The 22,500-nt window shown below is 53.9% G+C and overlaps 1 protein-coding gene across 1 annotated transcript in view; it reads right to left on the bottom strand.

Annotated features, from left to right (window-relative positions):
* Positions 1–2,375: 2,375 nt before the first annotated feature.
* Positions 2,376–22,500, bottom strand: part of MAN1C1 (mannosidase alpha class 1C member 1) — a gene marked incomplete at its 5' end in the record, with an annotated part of 136,445 nt that continues 116,320 nt past the window's right edge. The window contains 6 exons of the mRNA XM_082684700.1: positions 2,376–3,161; positions 4,124–4,239; positions 5,632–5,804; positions 8,599–8,818; positions 14,401–14,516; positions 19,424–19,517. Coding sequence (XP_082540826.1) covers positions 3,035–3,161; positions 4,124–4,239; positions 5,632–5,804; positions 8,599–8,818; positions 14,401–14,516; positions 19,424–19,517 — 846 coding nt within the window. The 3' untranslated portion in view covers positions 2,376–3,034. The remainder of the gene's footprint in view (positions 3,162–4,123; positions 4,240–5,631; positions 5,805–8,598; positions 8,819–14,400; positions 14,517–19,423; positions 19,518–22,500) is intronic.

The following is a 22,500-nucleotide window of genomic DNA, read 5'->3' as shown; positions in this document are numbered from 1 at the left end:
AGAATGGTATTTCTCCACCTGCAAGGCCCTCCTGGAGGATGAATTTTAAAATATTCATTTTTACAACTTGCCCCCAGGGATAACGCAGAAGACAGAAGGCTGGTGGCAGGGTGGGAGGGAGGGTAACATACAGCGATATGGGCCCAGCGGGGAAGCCCGGGGGGCCTTGGGGAACTGCCAAGGGGCTTTGCAATGGTGAGACATTCCAGGAGCGGATTCTGAGGCGCAGAACCAGAGGCGAGGGAGGAATGGTCAAGGATGCTTTCATAACTCTCTTTAAAATACTGAAAACAATCAAAGCAGAACCTGCAGAGTCCTGCTGTTTTGCCTTCACAAAAGGCAAAATGAAGTGCGTGGCTTCATTATCTCGGCAGCAAACTTCCTTTTCTGCTCCTGGGAACAGCCCGTGGGGCATTGCATGGGGTCCCAGCGGGTCCCTCATTCAGGATGCCCGACCGGCTGCCAGCTGGGAGCACGTGACTCACGCTGGGCCAATGGGAAGCCCGCTTCTTTGAAGGGCGGCAGTAGGATCTGGAAATGTTTGAATTCACCTGTCCTGATGGGGGGTACTGGGGAGACTGCCCCCTTGGTTCTTGCTGCTTGGATTCCTGGCCACGTCCTCTTCCTAGTCCTTCTTGTGGTTGGACTGTTCACTCTCCTGAGATCCCATGAGTCACCGCAAAGCACTTCAATATGTTCTTTTTCTTTTTTTCCCCCCTTCCTTCCTTCCTCCCTTCCCTCTCTCCCTCCCACCCCCTCCTTTTTTTGGTGTAAGCTAGACAGAGTTTTCTATTATTTGTAACTGAGAGCCCCAACTGTCACAAACCCAAATGTCCAGAAATAGGGGCTTAGATCCAGAACGCATGATACAGAACACGATGGAATATTCCACAGCCAGGAACAGTGATAAAGATGTATTTGTTGACATGGAAAGATCTTCACAATATATAGCTGAGAGCAAAAGCAGATTACAGTAGAACAGTATGCACAGTATGGTGCCATGTTGCAAAATATATTCTGTACATTCATAGAAAAAGATCTAGAAGAAAATATAACAGTATTCATTCTGGAGGGTAGAATGGTGGATGGTTTTCTTTCTGCTTAGCATAAAGATATTCCTCACCTTTTCAACAATGCTTGTACAGTGGGTTTTTCTGTTTTACTTTTGTTTTTTTTGGTGTGTGTGTGTTTTTGTTTGTTTATTTGTTTTAATAAACACAGGCAGGTCTCCAGAGGCTGTCAAAAGTGAAGTGACTTCCTGGGTTCAGGCAGGGACTTACTCACCAAACACCAGGTTTCCTGCCATGGGGATGGCTCCCCCATAATTCTGACTACTTAAGAAGATTCTGGAAGCATCTGCGTCTCCAGAACAAGGAAGAAGCCCTTCCCATATGGCCAGGGCGCCAGTGGGTCCCACTTATTCTCACAGCAACCTTGGAATGTGGGAGGTTCCTCCCTCTGTTTGATGGAAGAATGGCCCGAGAGGTGAGGTGACCTATCCAGGGTCCCACTGTGTGGACATAAAGCCAGGTCACTTGGCCTAGGGCTCCAGTACCCCAGGGACTACTCAAGTTTATGATGGCCAAAACAATGCAGCTGAGCATGGGGGAGGGTTCAGAATGCCCCTGTGTGGTCAGCTGTGGGGCAACCTGCCTCAACTCCTTGTTCTGTACATGGCCTCAAGGTGTTGGGCCTCTGGGTGGGAGGGGGGAGCAGGTAATGTCACTGGGGAGGGGGTTTGTGGGATACTCCTCCCGCTGCTTGTTCTTATCTTCCAGGTCTCAGCTTGAAAGTCAGCTGCTCAGAGAGGCTCTCCTTGCTGCCCTAAGATGATCCCTGGCCACAGGCGCCTCGGCCCCACATCTCCTCTGTAGCAGTTCACGTGACTCACAGTCATGTTGCTTATCTGTCCGTCTACTTTACAGGCCATCTTTCCCCTCCTTGGCTGTATGCTCCCTGAGGCCAGGGCTTACAACTGTTTCACTCCCGGCTGTGTCCCTAGCAGCTAGCCCAGTGTCTGGTCTCCTACGGGCACTCACCACGTGTCTCCTGAATGAGAACCGATGGACACACAACAGGGGTCCTGAACACACTGTAGGGACTGGGCTCCCCCCTGCCTCTACCAGCTGATGACCTCAGGCAAGCTGCTGGCCCTCTCTGGGCCTCTTCCAAGCCTTAAGTATAAACATCCAACTCCATTTAAAGGATGGGCTTCAACCTTCCTGAATTTTTAAGACAAATTTAAGGGAAGGCAATAGAAGTTGGAGTCGTGACTAAATTGTCTGACACATCAACTGCTGGTGGATTATTTTTCTGGGTGATAACATTGCTGTGGTTTTCCCAGGAGTCACTGTTGTGCAATGAACCCAGTTGTATTTCTTATTCAATAAACTCTTTTATTGTAAGTTTACAGATTTTCCCATTACAATAATGAAAATAGCACTAGTGATTCGCTAACATTGAGGCCAAATAAAAAGGGAACGCCCCCTCAAATCATAAGGTAAATGCCGCATAGTTGAACGTATAGTAAATGTTGGGCAGAAGGCATTTAAGATCTAGAAAATGGGGTCAAGGTCTGTGTGCAAACACTTTATAAGGTTTAGTTTCTCAAGATGCTGCTGCTTTGGAAAGCCCATGATTCTGAAACTATATTTGTAACTTGTGATAAAACACAACTGCAGAGAAAAGGCAAAATCAAGCAAAACAAACAAACAAAAAAAACCCCTCCCCAAATGAGAGGAAGTGAATCAAAAGGCATGGGGACAATATGCAAACCTCCATTCACTGGGCCCTACAATGGCAAGTGAGTGGGTTTCATAGAAATTCTCCGTAGAAAGGAAAGTCTGGGCCTGGGGGGACACCACTGCGTCTCCAAGTCCTGTCTCCTCACAGAGGAAAAGAAGTTTCTTGTCCGACACATCTGCCCTGGGTCTGCCAGGAGTGGGGCCTATGTTCCCAATCCCTTTGAGAACAGTCCCAAATCCTGAAAAGGCAAGGCAGCCCTCCGGGGCCCTGGGTGCGGCAGGGAGACGGGTCAGAGTCGGCCCCCAACCCTGCTGGAGCTGTCCGAGTGATTCACGGGGAGGGGGTGGGCCTCTGTGTTGAACACCCAGTCTTCCAGGGAGAGCATGTCATCTTCAGAGAACAGAAGATAGAGATACCTGTGCCCCCGGGGCAGGGAGGGAAGCAAGACAAAGCTGGTGAGGGCACTGGGGAAAAGGGGACCACTGGCAGCCAGTCTCAGAGGCTTCCGCCACACTGGACTGTGGCTAAGGGTGCAGGGAGGTTTGAGATCCAGGTACTACCTGCAGCACTGGTCCCAGGGAAGGCACTGTGGATGCTGAGGAGAGCACTGAGATCTGGGGCAGTCAGACCTGGTTTAACTCTGGCTCTGCCCCTGGCCTTCCTCTGTTAGGTTGTACCCATCTGCCTTCACTCAGGTACTTGCGCCGCCTGGAGGAGAGGCCGGCCAGGTCCCCTTATGGCTTAGATTCTTCTTTCTTTTCATGGTGGCCTGAGTACTGCACCAGTCCAAACTCTTAGGCTGCTCCCTGAGGTGCCCCCCAGGAGACTCTAGACTAAAGCAGATGTTAGGACACTAAAATGAATAGGGAGTTGTGACTCCAGAACTCCAACTCCCCAAGCCAAAGGAATGGACTATTCCAATCCATTGCAAAGGGTAAAGCACAAGGTTTGGGGAAGAGCAAGGAAACGGGGTGGCTGACTTCCACCCCCAGAAAGTGAGGGAACAGCGCAGGAGCAAAGCTGTAGAGGAAGGTCAACGGCAGTGACTACCGTCACCATCATTCCTCCCATTTTACAGAAGAGGACATGGTTTCAGAGATCCCAGGGACCCAAGGAGACAGGTTACAGAAATTAACTTAGCACACCGCTCGTACTTGGAGTTGGGGTGCTGTCTGGTCTCTTTCTGAGGGGAGAAACCCACTTGGCCTGAGGGGCATCCTGGGGACCCCAGGCCCCCTAGCCATGGGCCCCCCCGTGATGGCAGAACCTGGTGGTGAAGGGAGGAACTGCTGACCCCAGGCCTTGCCTCCTCCTCCCTCCAACCCTAAGAAAGTCCCAGTTTCCCTCTGGAAAGAACACCGGCCAAACCCCAACTCACTTTAGTGTCTCCGCTAGAAAGAAAGTCTGCTGCTTGTTGTCGTGGTTGGGGACACTGCTGTACACGTCTTGGATCCCGGAGAAACCAGCTTCTGTCCGACAGTATTTCTCCAAGGCCTGAAGAAAAGGGAGGCAGCTTTGGTGCAGGGAGAGGAGAGGCCCCCCCGCAAGATTCGTGCCTGCCCAGGTCGTGAACAGGCAGGCCCCGGACCACTCTGCTGGGGACCCCTGGCATTTGTGGAAGCAGAAAGCCAAATTATTGTTCGAGGGCTCAGCCGCCCTGCCTCCGGGGCTGAGAGCTTAGTCCCAGCTGGCTGCCGGCTTGAGCTCCTCTCCTAGTCTGGACTCAGAGGACACAGGGTACCTGGGTGGCTCAGTGGGATAAAGCCTCTGCCTTCAGCTCAGGTTATGATTTTGGAGTCCTGGGATCGAGCCCCGCATCGGGCTCTCTGCCCCTCAGGGAGCCTGCTTCCTCTCTTTCTGCCTGCCTCTCTGCCTACTTGTGCTCTGTCGGATGCATGAATGAAATCTTAAAAAAAAAAAAAAATGAACTCAGAGGACATTCTTTTGGCCCTGCAGGGAACCAGGCTGAGCCGACAGACTCACCCACAGCGGTGGACAGAGGAAGGCAGCGGAAGGCTGGGACTTGGGGACTGGACTTAGCACACCCCACGGATTCCCTATGGAGATTCGGTCCCTGGTCCAGAGGTGGGAGGCCCCCGGCTGTCTGCTCTTGTATATAAATGCCATTTTTACACACTGAAGTCCCAGGAGCACAGAACACTTACTTGGTTTTCACTGGTCGAGAATGGGGCCTTTGGGGAAGCAGGGGGATTCTGAACCACAGAGGTGAACCTCAGCCCTCCCCAAGTATAATGTCCTGGGTGTGGCTCTCCCCAGGACAGTCTATGCCTCTGAGAGCAGGGGGCCCTAGGGAAAGTTGGGAAGGGGCTGGACAGAGAAGACTTAGCATCCCTCAAGACCCATCTTTCTGGACTTTCCATACTTGCCTTTGACACCCGTTCCCTGCTGGGTGGTTGGGGACAAGTGAGCTAGTAGTGGGGAACAGAGCCCAGAGATAGGTGGGGGCCGCCCAGGGCACAGCTGGCTTTGGGCAGAGGAGGGAGGCAGCCTATTTCTGTTTGAGAGGAGAAATCTGAAACCATCTCAGGCTTCAAGGTCAGAGGGTAGTGACTGCATGCGCTCTGTGTCCCTCTGGCTTCCGCCCTGCCTTTAGCCCTCAAAGTTTGCTGGCCCTGAAGCCTGGGCCCCAAAGGCTATGGGTGCCCAGAACCCTCTCCATTAATTTCCCGGCCCACTTTTATCCAGCCGGGGACTCTTGGCTCTGCAACTACACCTTGACCCTTTGCATTCGGAACCTGAGCCAGATGTCAACCTGGTGTGACCTTCCTCTCTGTGCCTGAGCTCGGGGGGGTTTTGGACCCTGCCTGAATTCCCGGGGCACCTGTCACGCAGTCGGCCCCCCACCCTCCCGCCCAGCGCACTCACCAGCACCACCTCCCAGCCCCACTCCCTGTAGATGGGGTCGTGGGTCTGTCGCCACAGGTACATGTAGCTCTCCACCACCTCGGGCCGCAGGATGTAGTAGCTCTCGCTCAGCTGCGTGGCCACGGCCTCCCTGCCCGAGTTAAACCAGAAGGCCTCGGGCCCCAGTTTGGTATCTGCGGAGAGGACCAAGCAGAGGACCTGGGTCAGATCTCCCAGCTCCTGCTTTTCAGGACCCAGCTGCCCCAGGAGCACTCTCAGTGGCCTGGAAGCCCTGGCAGGTTGACTGGCCCAGGCCGAACCCTTGCCTGCCCTGCCGAGCCTGGCAAGGCCCAGCTTCCCTCTTGGCCTAGGCAGGCCAAAGCAAGACCCTTGAGGCCTCGAACATTGTGTAGTTTTAGAATCTGAGAGTCCAAATGAACTATGCAGTAATCTGGGGAGAGAAAGGTTTGGGAGATGTTCCCCAACTTGTGTTTTGAGACATAAACTCAGCAAGATGTTAACCAGCCAGGAAAGGATGTTAACCAGCCAAGGACGTTTGGGGAACAGGGGGTCAATGAAGTGAAACAGTTTCCTGCTAAGTCTGCGGGACTTAGCAGGTTCTTTAACATGCTGATCTGCGGTGCTGCTTCTCCACAGAGAAAGACCCCTTTCTCAGGGAAATGAGGCTCCCAGAAGGAGCCTTCCAGAGCTGACAGGCTGGGACACTGCTGAGCTCAGACCGGGGAAGAACTGCCCAGAAGGCACATTCTCAGGCAGAGGCAGCTAGATAAAGAGCGCTTAAAGAGGTTTGAGATGTTTTGGTTTTGGGGTTTTTTTGTTTTTTTTTTTTTTTAAGATTATTTATTTATTTGAGAGAGAAACCACGTATGGGAAAGAGAGGCAGAGGAAGGGGGGAAGGAGAGAAAGAGAGAAAGACAATGAGCTGAGCTGGGGGAGGGGCAGAGGGGGAAGCAGGCTCCCCGCTGAGCTGGGAGCCCAATAATGTGGGGCCATAATGTGGGGCCGATCCCAGGACCAACTCACTGAGCCATGCAGGCACCCCTCAGTTTTTTGTGGGTTTTTTTGGTCACTGGTTTGTTTTTGGACAATCTGGTGCCTATTTGCTGGAAGGCCATAATTATAACCACCACAGCCACCACTGATTTCAAGGGCTGTGCTGGGTGCTTTAGGTGCATTATTTCGATCCTTAACAAATGTTGTTTTTGTTTTTTTCTTCTTTTGTTTTTTCTAAGGTAGATATTAGGGTCTCTCTCTCAGGCATATGGAAACTGAGGATCAGAGAGGCTAAGTAATTTGTCCAAGGTAACAGAGCGAGCTGTGACTGAGCTGGGATGTGACACGGATCTGTCTGATGCCCTTTCCCTGGACTGTGCTCTTGTTCTTTCCCTCCTGGGTCTGAGACTCTAGGCCCTGAGTTTAGGCGAGAGGGGTCAGCTTCTCCTCCCTTCAGCACCTGCACACCCTGAGTCGGTCAAGTGCCGGGCTCTGGTCCTAAGTGTGCCTTCCTTCTTCCCATCAGGTCAGGACCCCGAGAAGCCCCAGGTTGTTCTTAGATGACCGGAGCCTCGCAGGACATCCTACTCTTCCATGGAGGGCTTCACAGAAGGGCTGTACCATTAGCCGGACCGCGGCCTCGTCAAGTTCTTGGATGCTTGCTGCTGCTCCTGGCCACTAGCAAAGAGCTATTTCGCCCAAGCTGTGGACGGGGTCGGGGCACAAGAGCCTGCCGTGGCTGTCTGTGGACGGGCAGGCTGGCTGGAACAGCATGCTCTCTTACGTGGTTGTCTTTTATGGTCTGGGTTGGTTGTCCCAGACAAATTGTGAGCTTTTTATTATTCCTGAGATTTTCTTTTTGTTTACGGTTCTGGGTCTTTGAAGGGAACTGCAGAGCCATTGTAAGAACCCCCTTGTGAATTGCGGGCTTCGTGTAACCAGCTCCAGGAGATCTACATCCCACTGGAGGGTCGCAGACATCTTTCAAGCTAAAACATGCCTTCCATGCTGGGGCTGAAGGCAGCCAGCGATGTGCTTTCTATGGGACCCTGTATCTTATCCCGGGAGACCTGTGTTATTGTTCCCGTTGAACAGATGAGAAAATGGAGGCCACCCCGCTGGTGAGTGGCAGAGTGGCACCTGAGCCAGGTTTATGGCAAATCTTGGGTCCTCTCCTCCAACCAAGACTGGGATTACACCCAGAGCAGTGGGCACCTCTTGGGGACCCCAAGGGAGGGCTTTTTCTGAGGGGCACTGTCTGCAGAGGCAGCACACAAGAAGAAGCTGGGCATCAGAAGACCTCAGATGACATCAGAAGCTACTTGCGCACTGTGTGACTTTGGTGAAGTCACTTCCCTGCTCTGGGACGACTCAGTTTCCCCACGTGTAAGACAAGGCTCATGTTCTTTAATGTGCCTTCTGACTCTAGTATTTGACAATTCTGCAATGAGTGTTAGGTGGGGAAGGTCAAGAGGCTCTCAAGCCTTCTGGTGATCTTGATTCAAAGAGGGTGATACACAGGGTGGTGCTAGAGGTGGTAAGACCCCCCAAAAGGGAGGGGTGCCGGGGAGGAAGGGCAGAGGTACACTCAGGGGTAAGGGCCCAGGGAGAAGGGATCTGCTAGGCTCAGGAAGCCTGGAGGACCCTTCACTCTGTGCCCCTTACACCGGACCTCGACCAAGTTCTCTCTGGGCCTCAGTTTATCTGTGTTGTGAGGTTCAGCAATGGTGCAAGTCAAATGCTGAACAACAGTGGGCACAGGTGCTTGATACATCACCCCTATTCTCCTTTTCACTCAGGGTACAGTCTCAGTGCATCGACAGCACACCCCTTGTACAAATTCTCCATAACTTCCAAGGCAAGACCGCCCTAAGACCGTGTGTTCCCTTCACTCACTGCCGCTCTGCTGGTTTTCTAGTTCTTCCTGGTGTCTAGCCTCAGTCTCTCCTCCGCCCCTTCCCCTTGCCGGGTTACCTGAGCGGGCGTATGATTCGTGGCAGGTCTTGGTGATCTGGGCTGCGAGCTCTCGGTAGTGGGCCCTCTTTTCTTCCTTGGCATCCTCAGCGCCGAGGGCGATCATACCCCCAGAGAAACAGGCCAGGTGCCCCATCTTGTGGTCCAGAATCCCCCCTCGCCACTCAGCAATGTAGGTCAGCCCCCCAGGAGAGACATTCACCAAGTAGGTCTCTATTGCCTGGGAGCAAGGTGGGAGTCGGACAGAGGGGAGAGGCGTAGGAGGGGGAACAGAGAAGGGAGGGGGAGAGGACGGAAAAATGAACATTTTGCAGATAGCAGTGAACACAGCTCTGCTGAGCCCTCCATCCCAGGCAAAGGAGGTCCTTGACCTTGGCTGGCGGCTGGCGGTGGTCCCTGATGGGGCCGTAGGAGGTTCTGCCGCTCGCCTGGCTGAGGCCTGGTGCCTGCTGGGGTCTTGGACACAAGGCAGCTCCCTGGACGGAGTCTCTTGTTTAGACTTTGTTAAACAAATATTTTATTTTTAAATAATTTCTACACCCAGCGTGGGGCTCAAACTCGCAACCCTGAGATCAAGAGTTATATTCTCTAACAACTGAGCCAGCCAGGTGCCCCTCTTATTTAAGCTTTTATATCTTCTATGTATAAATATTTTTTTAAAAAAATCTTTAAAAATTTTTATCCATCCTCCACGATGTCCTCTGTTAGGGAATCTTAACCTGGAGCCCAGCTGGCCTGTGGACAGGCCCCAGGGGATCCAGAGGCCACTCAAATTGTATGTGACACTTCCCTGGGAAGAGGGTCCCTATGTTTTATCTGGTTTTCGGAAAGGACCCACGGAAAGTTAAGAGCTGCTCTCTACAGGCCCTTACCATACACCTTCTCATTTGATGCCCTCGACAACCCTGGCACACGGCTGTCATGCCCTGTACAGACAAAAGGATAAGTGGCTCATCCCAGGTCACCCAGCCATGCCAGTACAAGGGCCCCCAGATGCCCAAACTGGGCATTTTCTACTACCTGATGGCTGCTTCTTCTGGTAGCAAGGGGCTTTGAGGGCTCCTATCCCCAACTTCCACAGGAGATGATACGGCTGGTAAAGACTCTAAGGAAGTTGGGGGATGCGGTGTCAGGCCAGGGTGCCCCTCATTCCCTGCTGTTAGTCCCTGGGAGCCTGGAGACAGAGGTGATGGCACTGCCTGTGACTCTGGGTCCAGGCCAGGCCTCTGGAGTCCTCTGGAGGCCAGGCCTCTTCCTGCAGCCCTGCCACTTCCAATCTATTCTCCAGGGGCCTCTGCTCTCTGTAAATAACGGACTAGTTTAACCTGATGCCACAGACATGGCTCCCAGGTGCAGATTCCTCAGGTTCAAATCCTACCTCTGTCAATTCCAAGCTGTGTGACATTGGCGGGTTCTGTGGGCCCTCTGGGCCTTGACTGCCAAGTAAATGTATGAAAGGGGGACAGGACGTAAACCACCTCGCGCGGTTGTGAGGATCAAATGCGCTGTGCGTGCAGAGCTCAGCATACTTGCTCACACGGCGCCCTCAGCACCTGCTGGCTCGGACAGTTCCTCTCCAGTCCGTCCCCTGCCCCAGCCTCTTCGCTGTCACATCCCTCTCCTCCCACTGAGTTTTCCATGAGCGGAGGCTCGGGGCAGGGGATGAAGCCCCTGAAAACACACAGCCTGGACCCTACTCGGGGAGTTCACCTGTTAGGAGATTCCCAACAAAATCACACACACACGGGAATTACGATTTGTGGTCAGCATTTTGAAAGAAACATGCTGGGACGCCTGGGTGGCTCAGTTGGTTAAGCAGCTGCCTTCGGCTCAGGTCATGATCCCAGGGTCCTTGGATCGAGTCCCACGTCGGGCTCCTTGCTCGGCAGGGAGCCTGCTTCTCCCTCTGTCTCTGCCTGCCATTCTGTCTGCCTGTGCTCGCTCTCTCTCCCCCCCCCTCTCTCTGATAAATAAATAAAATCTAAAAAAAAAAAAAGAAAGAAACATGCTCCTCCTCGACTCCATGGCCCCAGCTTGCCTTTGCGCATGCGCCACCCATCCAGGCCACTGCCACGATGCTCGCCTCCGGTTCCCTTTCCACAGGGTGCTCTCCCCACCTTGTGCATCCCTCCGTGTATGTTCTGTGGCAAACCTGTCTCTCTCCCAGGACTCTGAGTGCTGCCTGACTGCAGAAGCCACCACCACCCCCACTCTCCAGCCCCGAGCAGGCATACAGTAAGTCCTCAAGCAACATTCGCTCCTGGATCTGTTCCTTTCCCCCTACTGCAAGGTCCCCCACGGTGGGCTGGCTCTAGGACCTTCACTGAGTAGCAGGTGGGGAAGCTCTGATGATGTGAGTGGCAGACCACCTGTGCCATGGGGGATGGAGGAGTGAAGGGGCCTACGGAGCCGCCCACTCTAGGGCTGGGTTTGCTCTTGGGCAGAATGTGGTCCACACCGGTGGGGAGGAGGGGTGGCAGGCTAGTCCAGGGTGCAGAAATCTGGTCCAGCCACCCGTTGTGGACGCTTGGGGGAAAACACAGACATCTCGGGGAGACCCTGTGAAGCCTCCCCTGGTGGCACAGAGACTGTCCCTATGGGTTACTTCCATTTGGGGTTCACCCCAAGCTAAGTAATCATGGTAAAGAGGAAATGACAGACCAGTCTCACTGTGAGGACACAACTGAGACAAGCAGATAGGTGTAAAGATGAAAAAAAAAAAATCGAAACAAACAAACAAAAAAACACACAAAGGCTTTCTAAAACTCTAAACAAAACACAAGACACCGCAGGCTGGCAACTGACCAGTTAGGCTTAAATCATCTAAGAGACCAGCCGAGCTGAGGGGGAAGACAGACCTGGGCTTGGATGCCAGCTCTGCAATGTGAGGGTTGGGTGACTCTGGGCAAATGATTTCCCTTTTTTGAAGACTCCCTTTCCTAATCTGTAACAAGGGAATAATTCCTGGGATGGCTGTGAGGTTATTCAAAGACTCTGCCTTCCTTTGCCTCCTGGAGGGGACCCCGTTGGCCTCACTCTGCAGAGGGATTTCAGGCAAGCCAGGCTCCTCTGTGGTTGGCAGGAGCACTGGATCTGGAGTCAGTCCGATCTGTGTTTGCACCCCGGCTTTGACACTGGTTGCTGTGGGACCTCAGTTTCTCATCTGTAAGATGGGGCTAACTAAATAAGACAAGGTAGTCATGGCACCTGCCTGGAGGAGGCCACCGAGACAGATGCTCTCCCTGTTCTTGTTGATCTCCCTCCTGTGACCCTCAGGGGTATGCCCTATTGGCCTGTCTGAATCATCCCCAACTCACCCCAGCTGGGCAGTGGTCTCACCCCACCTCAGGGCAGCTTTCCAGGCTGTTTCCTGGGCCCGGGCCCAGACATTCTGATGTAGCCTTGTCAGGGTGCAGCCTGAACAATGGGATTTTATAGCTTCCCCAGTGATTTTTAATGTGTGGACAAGGTTGAGAATTACTAGAATATTCTTCAAAGTCCCAAACTTGCCAGAGGCCCAGTCTTTACCCAGGGTCAGAGATACTCCAGGCTATTCACTGGGGATATCAAACAAGGGGAGCAAAGCCAAGGTTCTCTCCTCTTCAATCAAGTGCTTTCCATAAAACTCCCAGTTTGCTTAAATAATTCATAGCCATGTCTTTCCTTGAAGCCTCAACCACTGTGTGCCCTGAGGGCAGGGAACCAGGCTGCTCGCTAACTTCATGTTTACCCTGCAAGGAATGGTGGAAAGCGCAGACAGGCCTTTGCCAGCAGCACACTCTGCACAGGCTGAACACTGATTCCCTGACAGCAGACACTGGCTGTGGTCTGAGCTTAGTTGAAGCTTAAGCTGGGGCTGAGATGCAGACGGAGATGGGACTGGAGCCGCAGCAGCCGCTTCATGACCAAGGTCTTGGTGCTGGGGAGCTGGGTGGGGAAAACTCATCACCAAGCCTACAGTTTAAAAAGTCCATGGCTGTGGAGGCTTGTTTCGATGGGTTTCCTTTAAGCACTACCATTCCTGGCCAGATTCATGCAGCCAGAGGATAGTTAGAGCTCATTCATCCATCTATGCAACTGCTCATACCCTTCCATCCACCATATCCACCCACGTATCCATCTTTCCACCTGCCTATCCACCCATCCCTCCATCTCTCCTCTACCAACCCACCCATCCATCCATCCACCCATCTACCCTTCCTCCTGCCCATCCATCCACCCACCCAACCATCCACCCAACCATCCACCCATCCATCCACCTAACCACCCATCCATTCTTCTACCTACCCATCCATCCACCCCTCAGTCCTTCCACCCACGGATCCATCCATCCATGCATCCCTTCAGCAATCATGTGTTCATTTGCTCACATGGTTATTGTACACTTCCTATGTACAGGTACTATTGTAGGAGTGAGGCAGACACGGTGAGTGACTGGATGAGATCCTTGCTCCTAGATAGCTCACATTCTACTTGGGGAAGACAGATGATGAGTAAGCAAACATGTGCCCGGAGTAATTTTCAATGTTGATGAAGGTGAAGAAGAGCCTAAGTCTGGTGTATGTGACAGAGAGGCTGTGAAAGGCCAGTTTCCAGGGGCATTTGACTTGACCAATAAATGGGGCCCAGCCATTTGAATGCTATTCTAGGTAGAGAGGACAGGAGATACAAAAGTTCCGAAGTGGGAATGAGTCTGGTGTGTCTGAGGAAGGCGGGGGACCAGAGCTGAGAGTAAAGGGGGAAAGAGTTCAAGGTGATTGGTAGGTCTAGATCATGTGGGCAAAGGTGAGGAGTCTAGCTTCTTCCAAATGCAAAAGGGGAGCCAGTGAGGTAGGGACATGGATCGCCAGTTCTTCTGGCTGCTTTGTAGAGGGAGAATGGACTTCAAAGGGGAGGGGATCAAGAAGACTAGTTTAGGGGACATGACACCTCAGACCAAGGTGGTGGCAGAGGAGATCCAAGTTGCTCAACTTACTTTGTAGGGAAACTGAGGCCTGGAGCCTACCCAGTGCCTTTTCCTTAGTTGGGCTCCAAAGTACCTACTGATGGGTTAATGGGATTCCATAACCCCCTTTCCGATAGCTCAGGCTAACCACCTTCCTCTTCTATCCTAATTCTCCCTCTCTTTGGAGAGACTCATCTCAGCCTACCATGCCTTGTTCAGTTCACACCCTGTAGACACAACAGTTGTGGGGAGAGACAGTTGGAGGGATACTGGGAATGACTTAGAAGATCGGGCTTTAGCTTCAGCTCTGCCAGCTCTGTACTGTGTGGCTTTGAGCAAGTGCCTTCCCCTCTCTGGGCCTTGTTTTCCATCCCCATAAAGAGAAGGAGCAGAGTTGGACGATCTACAGGAGGAGGCCCTTCCCTGCTTACATAGGCTAATTACAGTCCCTCCGGCTCTGCAAGGAAATGGCTGAGGGTCTTGCTTTGGCAGCCTCATTTGGGGGCTCCCAGACCAATGTCTGGCTGTGTTCTGGGCTCTAAGACATTCATGGAAGGCCAGACACCGTGATTTCTGAATCAGACTGACTGCTGCTGTAAGACCTTGGACCAACGGCTTTACCGCCTCGAGCGTGGGTTTTGTGTCTGTAAAATGAGGATGCTAATGTGGCCCTAATTTCAAGGCATCTGAGTAGTCACAACTGGGTGTGCAAAGCACATGGCCGGGAGGGAGAAGATCTTGTTCTTCTGGCTAGTTCGCCATGGGGGATGGGTGGGTGAGGCCCTGGCACTCAGGGGTCAGGGCCAGAGCTAGGGTGAATGGCCAGCTGCCCACGAAGGAGCAGGCGCCCATCTTACCTCCAAGGCTTCATAGTACATATCTTTAGCCTCCACATCTGTCTTGGCTGACATCAACCAGGATTTGATCAAATATTCATAAAAACTGTCCCCGAGGCCTCCAACCGAGACATGGTCTGTGAGGAGAGAGAGGACGGCACGTTACCTCCAACTGCTGAGGCTGCTGGGCCGGCCCCCCAGGGGGAATGCACCTGGGCAGCAAGCACCCCCCTCACCTCATCCCCCGGGGGCCACATGCGGGTGGGGCAGCCTCTGAGCCCTGTGGGAGCAAGGGCATACAGGAAGCCCCAGGGCGGGACTTGGGGAACCCAGGACCATCCTGAGCCCCGCTGTCTGGCACACGAGCGCACGGCTCACCCAGGTGTATAAATCATGTCCCTTTAGCAGGCCAAGGACGGCAGGGCCTCTGGTTATTAACTGTAAATGAGTTGCATTTCTTTAAAAAGATAATCTGGTGGCAGGGAGTTCAGAGATTTTTATTACCCGGTGACAAACATGGTAATTAATGCTGGGCAGGTTCATAAAAGGCCACGGAAAGGAGGGACGGGAGGCTTAATTGAGTCAGAATATGGAGCCACTTGGAGAAACCAAGCTTCTGCTGCACAGACTAGGAGAAATGGAGTTTCCAAGGAGCAGGGGTTGGGGAGAATCGGGTCTGAGGAGCCCGTCTTTGCCCTGGGGGCATCTGCCTGGAGTGGCCCCCATGGGGCAGGACTGAGTGACTCCACCCAGCGCCATCTCTGGAGAAGGATGGTCAACCAGGAGCACTTAACCAGAGAAGCGAGACAGGGACAGCACTTCACGCACATGCTTTAAAAATTAATAACAGGGAAACATAAAGGCATTTAATAGCTATAACAAAGAGCAAACTTCAGTTTCCTGTTAAGATGCACTTAAGCAGAGAGACAGAGAGAGGAAGGAAAATGGGAGCAGAGTAAAGTGGGGTGGGGTCGCTGGCGAGGGCATCTCCAGCTCCTCTGGAAAGTGGGGGTAGGAAGAGAGAAGGGAGGGAAAGTCGGTGGGGGGAAGAGAAGAAGGAACAGGGAATCCATCAAAAGCTGTCATTTCTCCAGGGTCTACGTGGGCCCGGAGCCTTACTGTACTATCTGTAACAACCTCCCAAGAACCCAGCAAGGTGGGCACGGCCAACCCCTCTCCCGGAGGGGACAACTGTGGGCAGGCCTGCAGGGCTCCTCTAAGGCCACCAAGGGGGCAGAGCTCTTGCTTTCTGCTACTTTCCAGCTAACCAGAGCACGAATGCGTGCTGTTTCTCTGCCTAGAGACAGAGAAGACAAGTGTGAGGGGAGTGGGACCCAAAGTCAGAGGGTGAAGACAGGTGGGGACCAGAAAAGGGGGCTGAGAGGAAGACCCAGAGTAAACCAGCCCTTCCAGCTCCTTCCGGCCCCATAAATAACTCATGGCCCAGCAAGGGCTCAAGACCTGTAAAAACTGGAACAGACCAGAGAAATCCTGAGCCTTGGGAAAGCGCAGGAGGGGTTCTGTGGGGGCTGGATCCTGCTGTGTGAAGAGATATGCAGCAACACAGCACATCCCCGACCCCCCCATTGCTACACGGTGGACAGAGCACAGAGGAAAGGGCAGGAGCACGCCGGGTCCAGCACGCAGATGCCGCATCCGCAGCTGGAGCAGGAGGTATGTGCCTGGCAGGGGTTAGGGAACGCTGCAAGTCAAACCAGGCCGGCCTCTGCTGAGGGGACCCCCCCCCCAGCTCACAGACCACAGAAGAGGCACACAGGCCGGCAGCGGGGTGAAATGGGGGAGGGGCTGCCATCACCACACTCCTTTGGGCCTGCCGCCTGTCACTGTTTTCTCTGCCACCCAGACACTCCTAGCCCCCTGCCTCCCCAGACATCTCCGACCTGTGGTGTCCCCTCTATCAGGAACACCCCTGCCGCCCCTTGCATGGCTAGCACCTTCTCACTGCTATACCCCAGCTCAGGCATCCCCTCTGCAGAGAGGCCTTTCTCGGTATTGTCATAAGCCCGCTCATCATCCTTCCCTACGGGGGGACCATGAGGAACGGGTGAGAGAAGGCGCACACAAATCTGGCCCCACGGTGCCTCACGTGGGAAGCACTCCGTGGCAGCCAGTCCTTCCATTGCTGGGTGTGTGCCTTGCCCGTGGCGGCTCCCAGAGCGGTGGTGTCGGTGTCTGCCTCCTCCACCAGGCTGTGGGCTCTCTATGGGGAGGGGGGCGAGTATGATTCGCATTTTACACCCACTGACTGTATGGCACACGTGGACACCCAGTAAGTCCCGAAGGAAAGAAAGGAAGGGAGGTTTGAGCTGTGCTGGGAGGGGCCTTGAATGCCAAGCCAAAGAGTTAGGACTTCATCATGTGGTTGCAGTGTGTCTAGGATGTGGCTGAGGGCTCCACCTGGCGGGTGTGTGCAGGAGAGGGGAGTCAAGCCCCCAGGGAGCTCTACGGGTGTCTGCAACAGGACACCCTCTTGGGGATATGGGAATGATTCTCATTTGGAGGTCCCACTGCTTTCTGGCTTGTGTGTGCCTGCGGTGTCCTACCCCAGCACTGTGTGGTACATAGAGAGCGCAGAGTGGGAATTGGAAGACACAGATCTGCCATTAGCTCAGGGCAAGCCATTTTCCTCTCTGGGCCTCCACCTTTTGATCAATAAAATGCAAGAGGAGCATGAACTGGTGTCCATGAGCCTGAGCAGAGATGGGCCCTGCTGCTTGCTGACCTTGTACGTCAATACTGTCATCACACTTGCAGCAAGAGGTGGTCACCGTACAGTTGGGAACTGGGTGGTAGGAAAGTACCACTAACCCGGGAGAGGCTGCCAGGCTGGGGCTGATGGGCAGCTCACACTGCTAACCCCACTGGGAAGAATGTGGACTTGCCACACCCTCCTGCTGAGGAAAGTGGGGATTCAGGCAGCTGACCAGGTAGACAAGCCCCTCCAGGGGCCACGCTGACTGGCAGGCAGCCTTCTGAGCTCTAGGTGACTCTGCGAGGATGGGTTTCGTCGTCTGTGCCACGTACCAGCAGGAGCCTGGTGGACTTACCCTGGCCATGAGTCCTAGTGGCAAGAGGGTCTTGGCCTCCCCCATTACCCTGCAGCTCAGTGTCCAGCAGGAGCGGGGGGCAGAAGGAGCAGGGGCATGGGACCAGGACACAGCCCCAACTCTCCCTCCCCAAGCGGCAGCTCCTGTGGTTGCAAATGGGCTAACCAAGGATTCAAGAAGAAGAAAGTAAACACACTAAGCTTACGCAAGTTGGGAATGTTCTTGTCCGTTGGAAAAACACACAATTACCAAAAAATCCCAATGAAACCACAGAGAACCCAAGATGAGCCTGGTTGCCGGAGCTGGGGGTCGGGGAGGAGGCAGGCAGGTGCCTGGATGAGCAGGGCTCTAGCTTTCCCTCTGCCCTTTAGCAGGCCTCGCATTCATGTTTTATTAATATGAAACAATTTTCCATAGGTGACCGACTTTGCTCAGCCCAGCGACCCCTGGCGCAGCCTGAAAAGAAAGTTCTGCTTCTGAGCAGGGTGGGGGTGGGGAGGCTCTCTGGAATTTGCCAAGGTAGCTGCTCATACAGGGAGGTCACACCCCTCTCCCTCCTGATGGCTTCTGCTGCGTTGGCTTCTGCTGTGCTGTCCCGGAGCAGCTAAGGCTGGCAGTCGGGTAGTTTATCTCTTTACCCAGTCAGGCCTTGCAATTAAAAGCAGTAACAGTTATTGAACTGTCTTCCATGGCCATAATCTGTAATTCAAACCTTCATTTTCTCCCTGCACTTTTGGATTTGGCAGTGTGTTTTGGTTAAAAATACCTTGTATTTCTGTAAGTGGTTCTTGCAGGAGGCCACTTGGGGGTGAGGTCATCACAGGGGAAAAGTCCTTGGGTCACATTTTCTGGGCCTCCTGGACCTGCAGTCACAGAGGCCCAGGGTTGCGAGAATAAGGCCTCGGCAGTTTCTCTCTGGTGTCCCTGCAGGCTGGCCTGACCCCCAGGCCCTGCTTGCCTACTTTTACTTGTTACCTTTTGGCACAACACATATCCTCTTTGGAAGATGAACTGAAATCCATTTCCTGAAGCTTCTGACCATTACTCCCCCACCCCTCCACGGTGCACAAAAAAGCCATCTTGAGCTCTTCCCCCATTTGCAAGAGAGGAGACCGAGGCTTGCAGTGATGAAGGGCATGCCAGGCCGTCATCAGTCTCCCGTGCTTTGCTCCAAGCCCTTGCTGATGTTGTAACAACTAGGGCTGGCGGCAGGGGAGAGGGAGAGGGCTCCCTGTATCAGCAGAAATGATGGAGGCATGGGAGGGGGGGCAGGGCCAAAGGAACCTGCCGCCACCAATTCGCGCTGTGACCTCCTAGCAGGAGCAATCCCAGGGTCCTGGGAGACTTTTCCACACCCTCCAGCTTGCATGTCCCTGCAAATCCCATTCTGTTTCTGTGGGTGGAGCTGGGGGCTCTCAGTGAGCTTCCCGGGCCCACGCCCACCTGGCTGAGCACAAGCCTCTGAACAGAGAACAGCAGGAGTCCCAGGACCCATTCTGGCCTGTGTGAGATACAACGGTAAATTCATGATTTTTGTATCACTATATAGTTGGGCTCTGGATTAAAGCTGGAGGTGGGGCACTCGATCCAAGGGGCTGGGAGAGGACACGTGGTCTTTCCTGGGGCCAGCCCTAGAGTAGAGAGATGGTGCTGTGTGGAATGGCCCTACTAGTCTGGGGGTTGACCAAAGAGGCTTCAGTGGCACCCTAAGAGACAGAAGTCTGGAGGCAGCAAGTGTGCAGGGGATGCAGAGGGCAGGCCTCGTGACGGGGCAGCCACCACACCTGTCACACAAGACGACACAAAACACAACGGCAGTGAAGACCCCCACAGTGGCTGGCATCCGGGAGCATGGAGCAAAGGCCTCGCTGGCCTGGGGCTCTGACAAACATGTCCCTGCTCACTTGGCCGAGGTGCCTCACACTGGATCCTGGTGGCAGTGACCACAAGGTGGGCGGCGGCTTCCCCATACTCACGTTGCATCCAGTTCCCACTCACTGGGCTCAGGAAGTTGGGGTAGAGGCCAAAGGGCTTGTTGATCTTCCTGAGGACCTTTCGGATGTTCCTGACCTGCCAAGAAACGGACAAGAGATGCACCCTCACTTTCTGGAAGGAGCCGGCAGGGCTCAGCGGCCACTGCTGAAGGAGGAAGCTTGTTCGGATCCGAAGAGGAAACCGCTCAGCCGAGGCAGGAGGGAGAGCTGCGTGACAATAGCAGGCCGCAGCCTGGAGGTGGTGAGACCGCCGCGCCCTGGGCCCACGTGTGAGGCACGGCAGGACATGGCCACGGGGGAGCCTGGCCACTGCCACGGGGGAGCCTGGCCACTGCCTTTGCACTGACCCCTCCACCTGGGGCCCTGCTAGGCCTCCCACACTCCCCTCACTTTACCCCTTCCTCACTGTGCACTGCTTTGGGGGATGGGCCTTTTCAGGCGGGGACGGGGGGGTGGTTCCTGTAAGCGATAGTAGCCCCGTTTGTAAGAACTATGGGTAAAACTGCCTTTTTTTTTTTTTTTTTAAAGATTTTATTTATTTATTTGTCAGAGAGAGAGCGAGCGCGAGCACAGGCAGAGTGGAAGGCAGAGTCAGAGGGAGAAGCAGGCTCCCTGCGGAGCAAGGAGCCCGATGTGGGACTCGATCCCTGGGATCATGACCTGAGCCGAAGGCAGCTGCTTAACCAACTGAGCCACCCAGGCGTCCCAAAACTGCCTTTTAATAGGTTAGAAATTGTTAATACCAGTCATTTCATACGAGGAATAAATTATTGTGTCAGACATCATAGGACCATTGTAGAGGAAAGGCCTGGGCTCCTTCACACCCTGCCCTAACAACAGCCCTGAACATTTCTCAGTCCTTCTGACCCAGACCCATCACCTGCGTCACCTTGGAACCTTCGGACAACCCATCTGGTACTATCTCTGTGGAACAGGGGACAAACCTGCATCCCGGAGTTTCAGCGGCCTGCCCGTGGTCAGAATTCATAAGTGGCAGAGCCGGGACATGAGGCAGGGCTCAGCTGGCCACGCAGAGTAGCCCTTGTGCTCGACACGGGTCAGGGCAGGGACCGTGCAGTAACACGCGGCAAAGGCTGCCCGGCTGGAGCAGGAAGAGGCTAGATTTGCAACCTCTGGGGTTATAAAGGGCGAGAAGAGGGAAGGCTTTATCCCTTGGGGTCTGCTCTCTGGCAGGACACATAATCCTTCCAGCACAGAATCCTGGAGAACAGCAAGGCCCTCGGGGACAGTACTCTACCGTGCTTGTAGATTTATCTACAAGGCGAGGAGCAGGGAGAGCAGCCTTTCAGCTGTCAGACCTTTCTTTCCAGGGAACAGCACTTTGCTTTACCACATGAGATTTCATATCCATTTATGTTAACGAAGTCCATTATAGGGGACAGGAATGTGCTTGTACCTGAGTTATTCTCGACTGTCCTGGTGGTGAGCAGTGAAGCAGGCTAAATTAGCTCCCCTGGAGGGTACGGGTGCTTCTAGAATTTGGGCCAATTTGTTGACTGCCAATAATTGCCTCTGTGGGAGGCATGATTGGGGGATGAAAATAGCCAGAGAATATAAATGTAGAGGGAGACAGAGAGACAAGCAGATGGACTCGAGGGGGAAAGCCTGAAGCCTGCTACACTAATCTGGTCTTCAAAGAATGTGGGCTTTGGAGTCAGAAAGTCCTGGGCTTGGATCCTTGTCACTTACCAGCTGGATGACCAGGACAAGTGACTGAACCTCTCTCAGTTTCCTCCTCTGTAAAATGTGGGTAACAAGACGACCCACCTCAGGGTCTGGAGGGGTGGACAGAAACACTATAAGGGTATCCGACACATAGTAAGTGCTGGGGCGGTGGTGGCAAGTTTGTCCAGACTAACCAGGGACTAGAGTGAGCTCTCTGTCCCGCTCCAGCGTGAGCCAGTCCCAACCTTCCCAGTGGAGTCTGACCCAAGAGCAAAGGAAATGGGAGGCTGGGGGAAGGAAGGCTTGGCGGTAGGAAAACGGATCAGCAAATAAGACCCATCAGGAAGTGGGATGGAACTTCTTTCATGAACTTGAAAGGCGGGGTGTCACAGGGTGCCAGGGTCCTCCCAGTACAGGCTCTGAAGGCAGGTCTGACGTGACAAGCTATTTAAGAGGGGGGTAGTAAACCCCAACACAGAGGAAGTGATCAAGGGGCTGAAAAGCTCTTCTAGAGCTTCCTAAGAATGCTCAGGGAGAGTCCCATACTGAATAAGCAGTGCTCTTAAATCTGGCATCAAAAAGCACATGGGCGCTTATTAAAAATGCAGATTACCAGGCCTGGGTGACGCCCGGAGATGTGTTTCCTCTAGGCTTGCAGGGTGATGTTGGAGGGCTGGCTGGTGGACACACGACTGGGAGCCACTGGGTAGAGGTGTAAACCTATGATCTCCCAGCTCCCCTGGCACCCCAAGAGTCTAACCTTCAGAGAAGGGAAGGCTTTGGGAGGGGAGAGGCCTCTAAAGGGACATTCCCAGAGGCAGGACTTTAGCTCCTTAGGCAGGACTCAGGGAGGGACAGCTGCTGGCAGAGCCCAAGCACCCTCTGAGGGTATGTGTGAACCCTTCCCTTCCTGGGGTTTAGTGTTAGACCCGAGGAGACATTTCTAGATGACGGCGACTGCCATGGGTGGTCATGTGGAGGAACCCGTTCTTCCGGAGGGCTTCACAGAGGGGAAGGAGCAGGCAGCTGTCAGGCAGGCTGACAGCCTTGAGGCCAGCTCTCAGCACCCCTTGTGCCCTGAGCCAGCCTGGTAACAAACAGGAAGGGCAGACGTGTGCCTCTGCCGTGGAGTGCAACCGCTTTGCCAGCCTGCTGACAACGTGAGTTAGGCAGGCATCTGGAAGGAGAAGGCGGCAGATCACACACAAAAAAGTTAACTGTCTCTGGAAAGGGGCCTTCTGCACCCGGTGGCCAATTCCTGCCAACGGGAGCGGGTGCCTGGATTTCAGTTCATGCATTCTCTCCCGATTCCACATGTGCGTGGCTGCCGCTGAGCTGACAGCCCCGGTGAGAACCTCGCTGGCAGCTTCATC

This window comes from Mustela nivalis (assembly GCF_964662115.1).
Source record: "Mustela nivalis genome assembly, chromosome: 10".
Classification (NCBI taxonomy): domain Eukaryota; kingdom Metazoa; phylum Chordata; class Mammalia; order Carnivora; family Mustelidae; genus Mustela; species Mustela nivalis.
The sequence above is the reverse complement of the archived record's forward strand: the minus strand, read 5'-3'. Positions and strand labels throughout refer to the sequence as shown.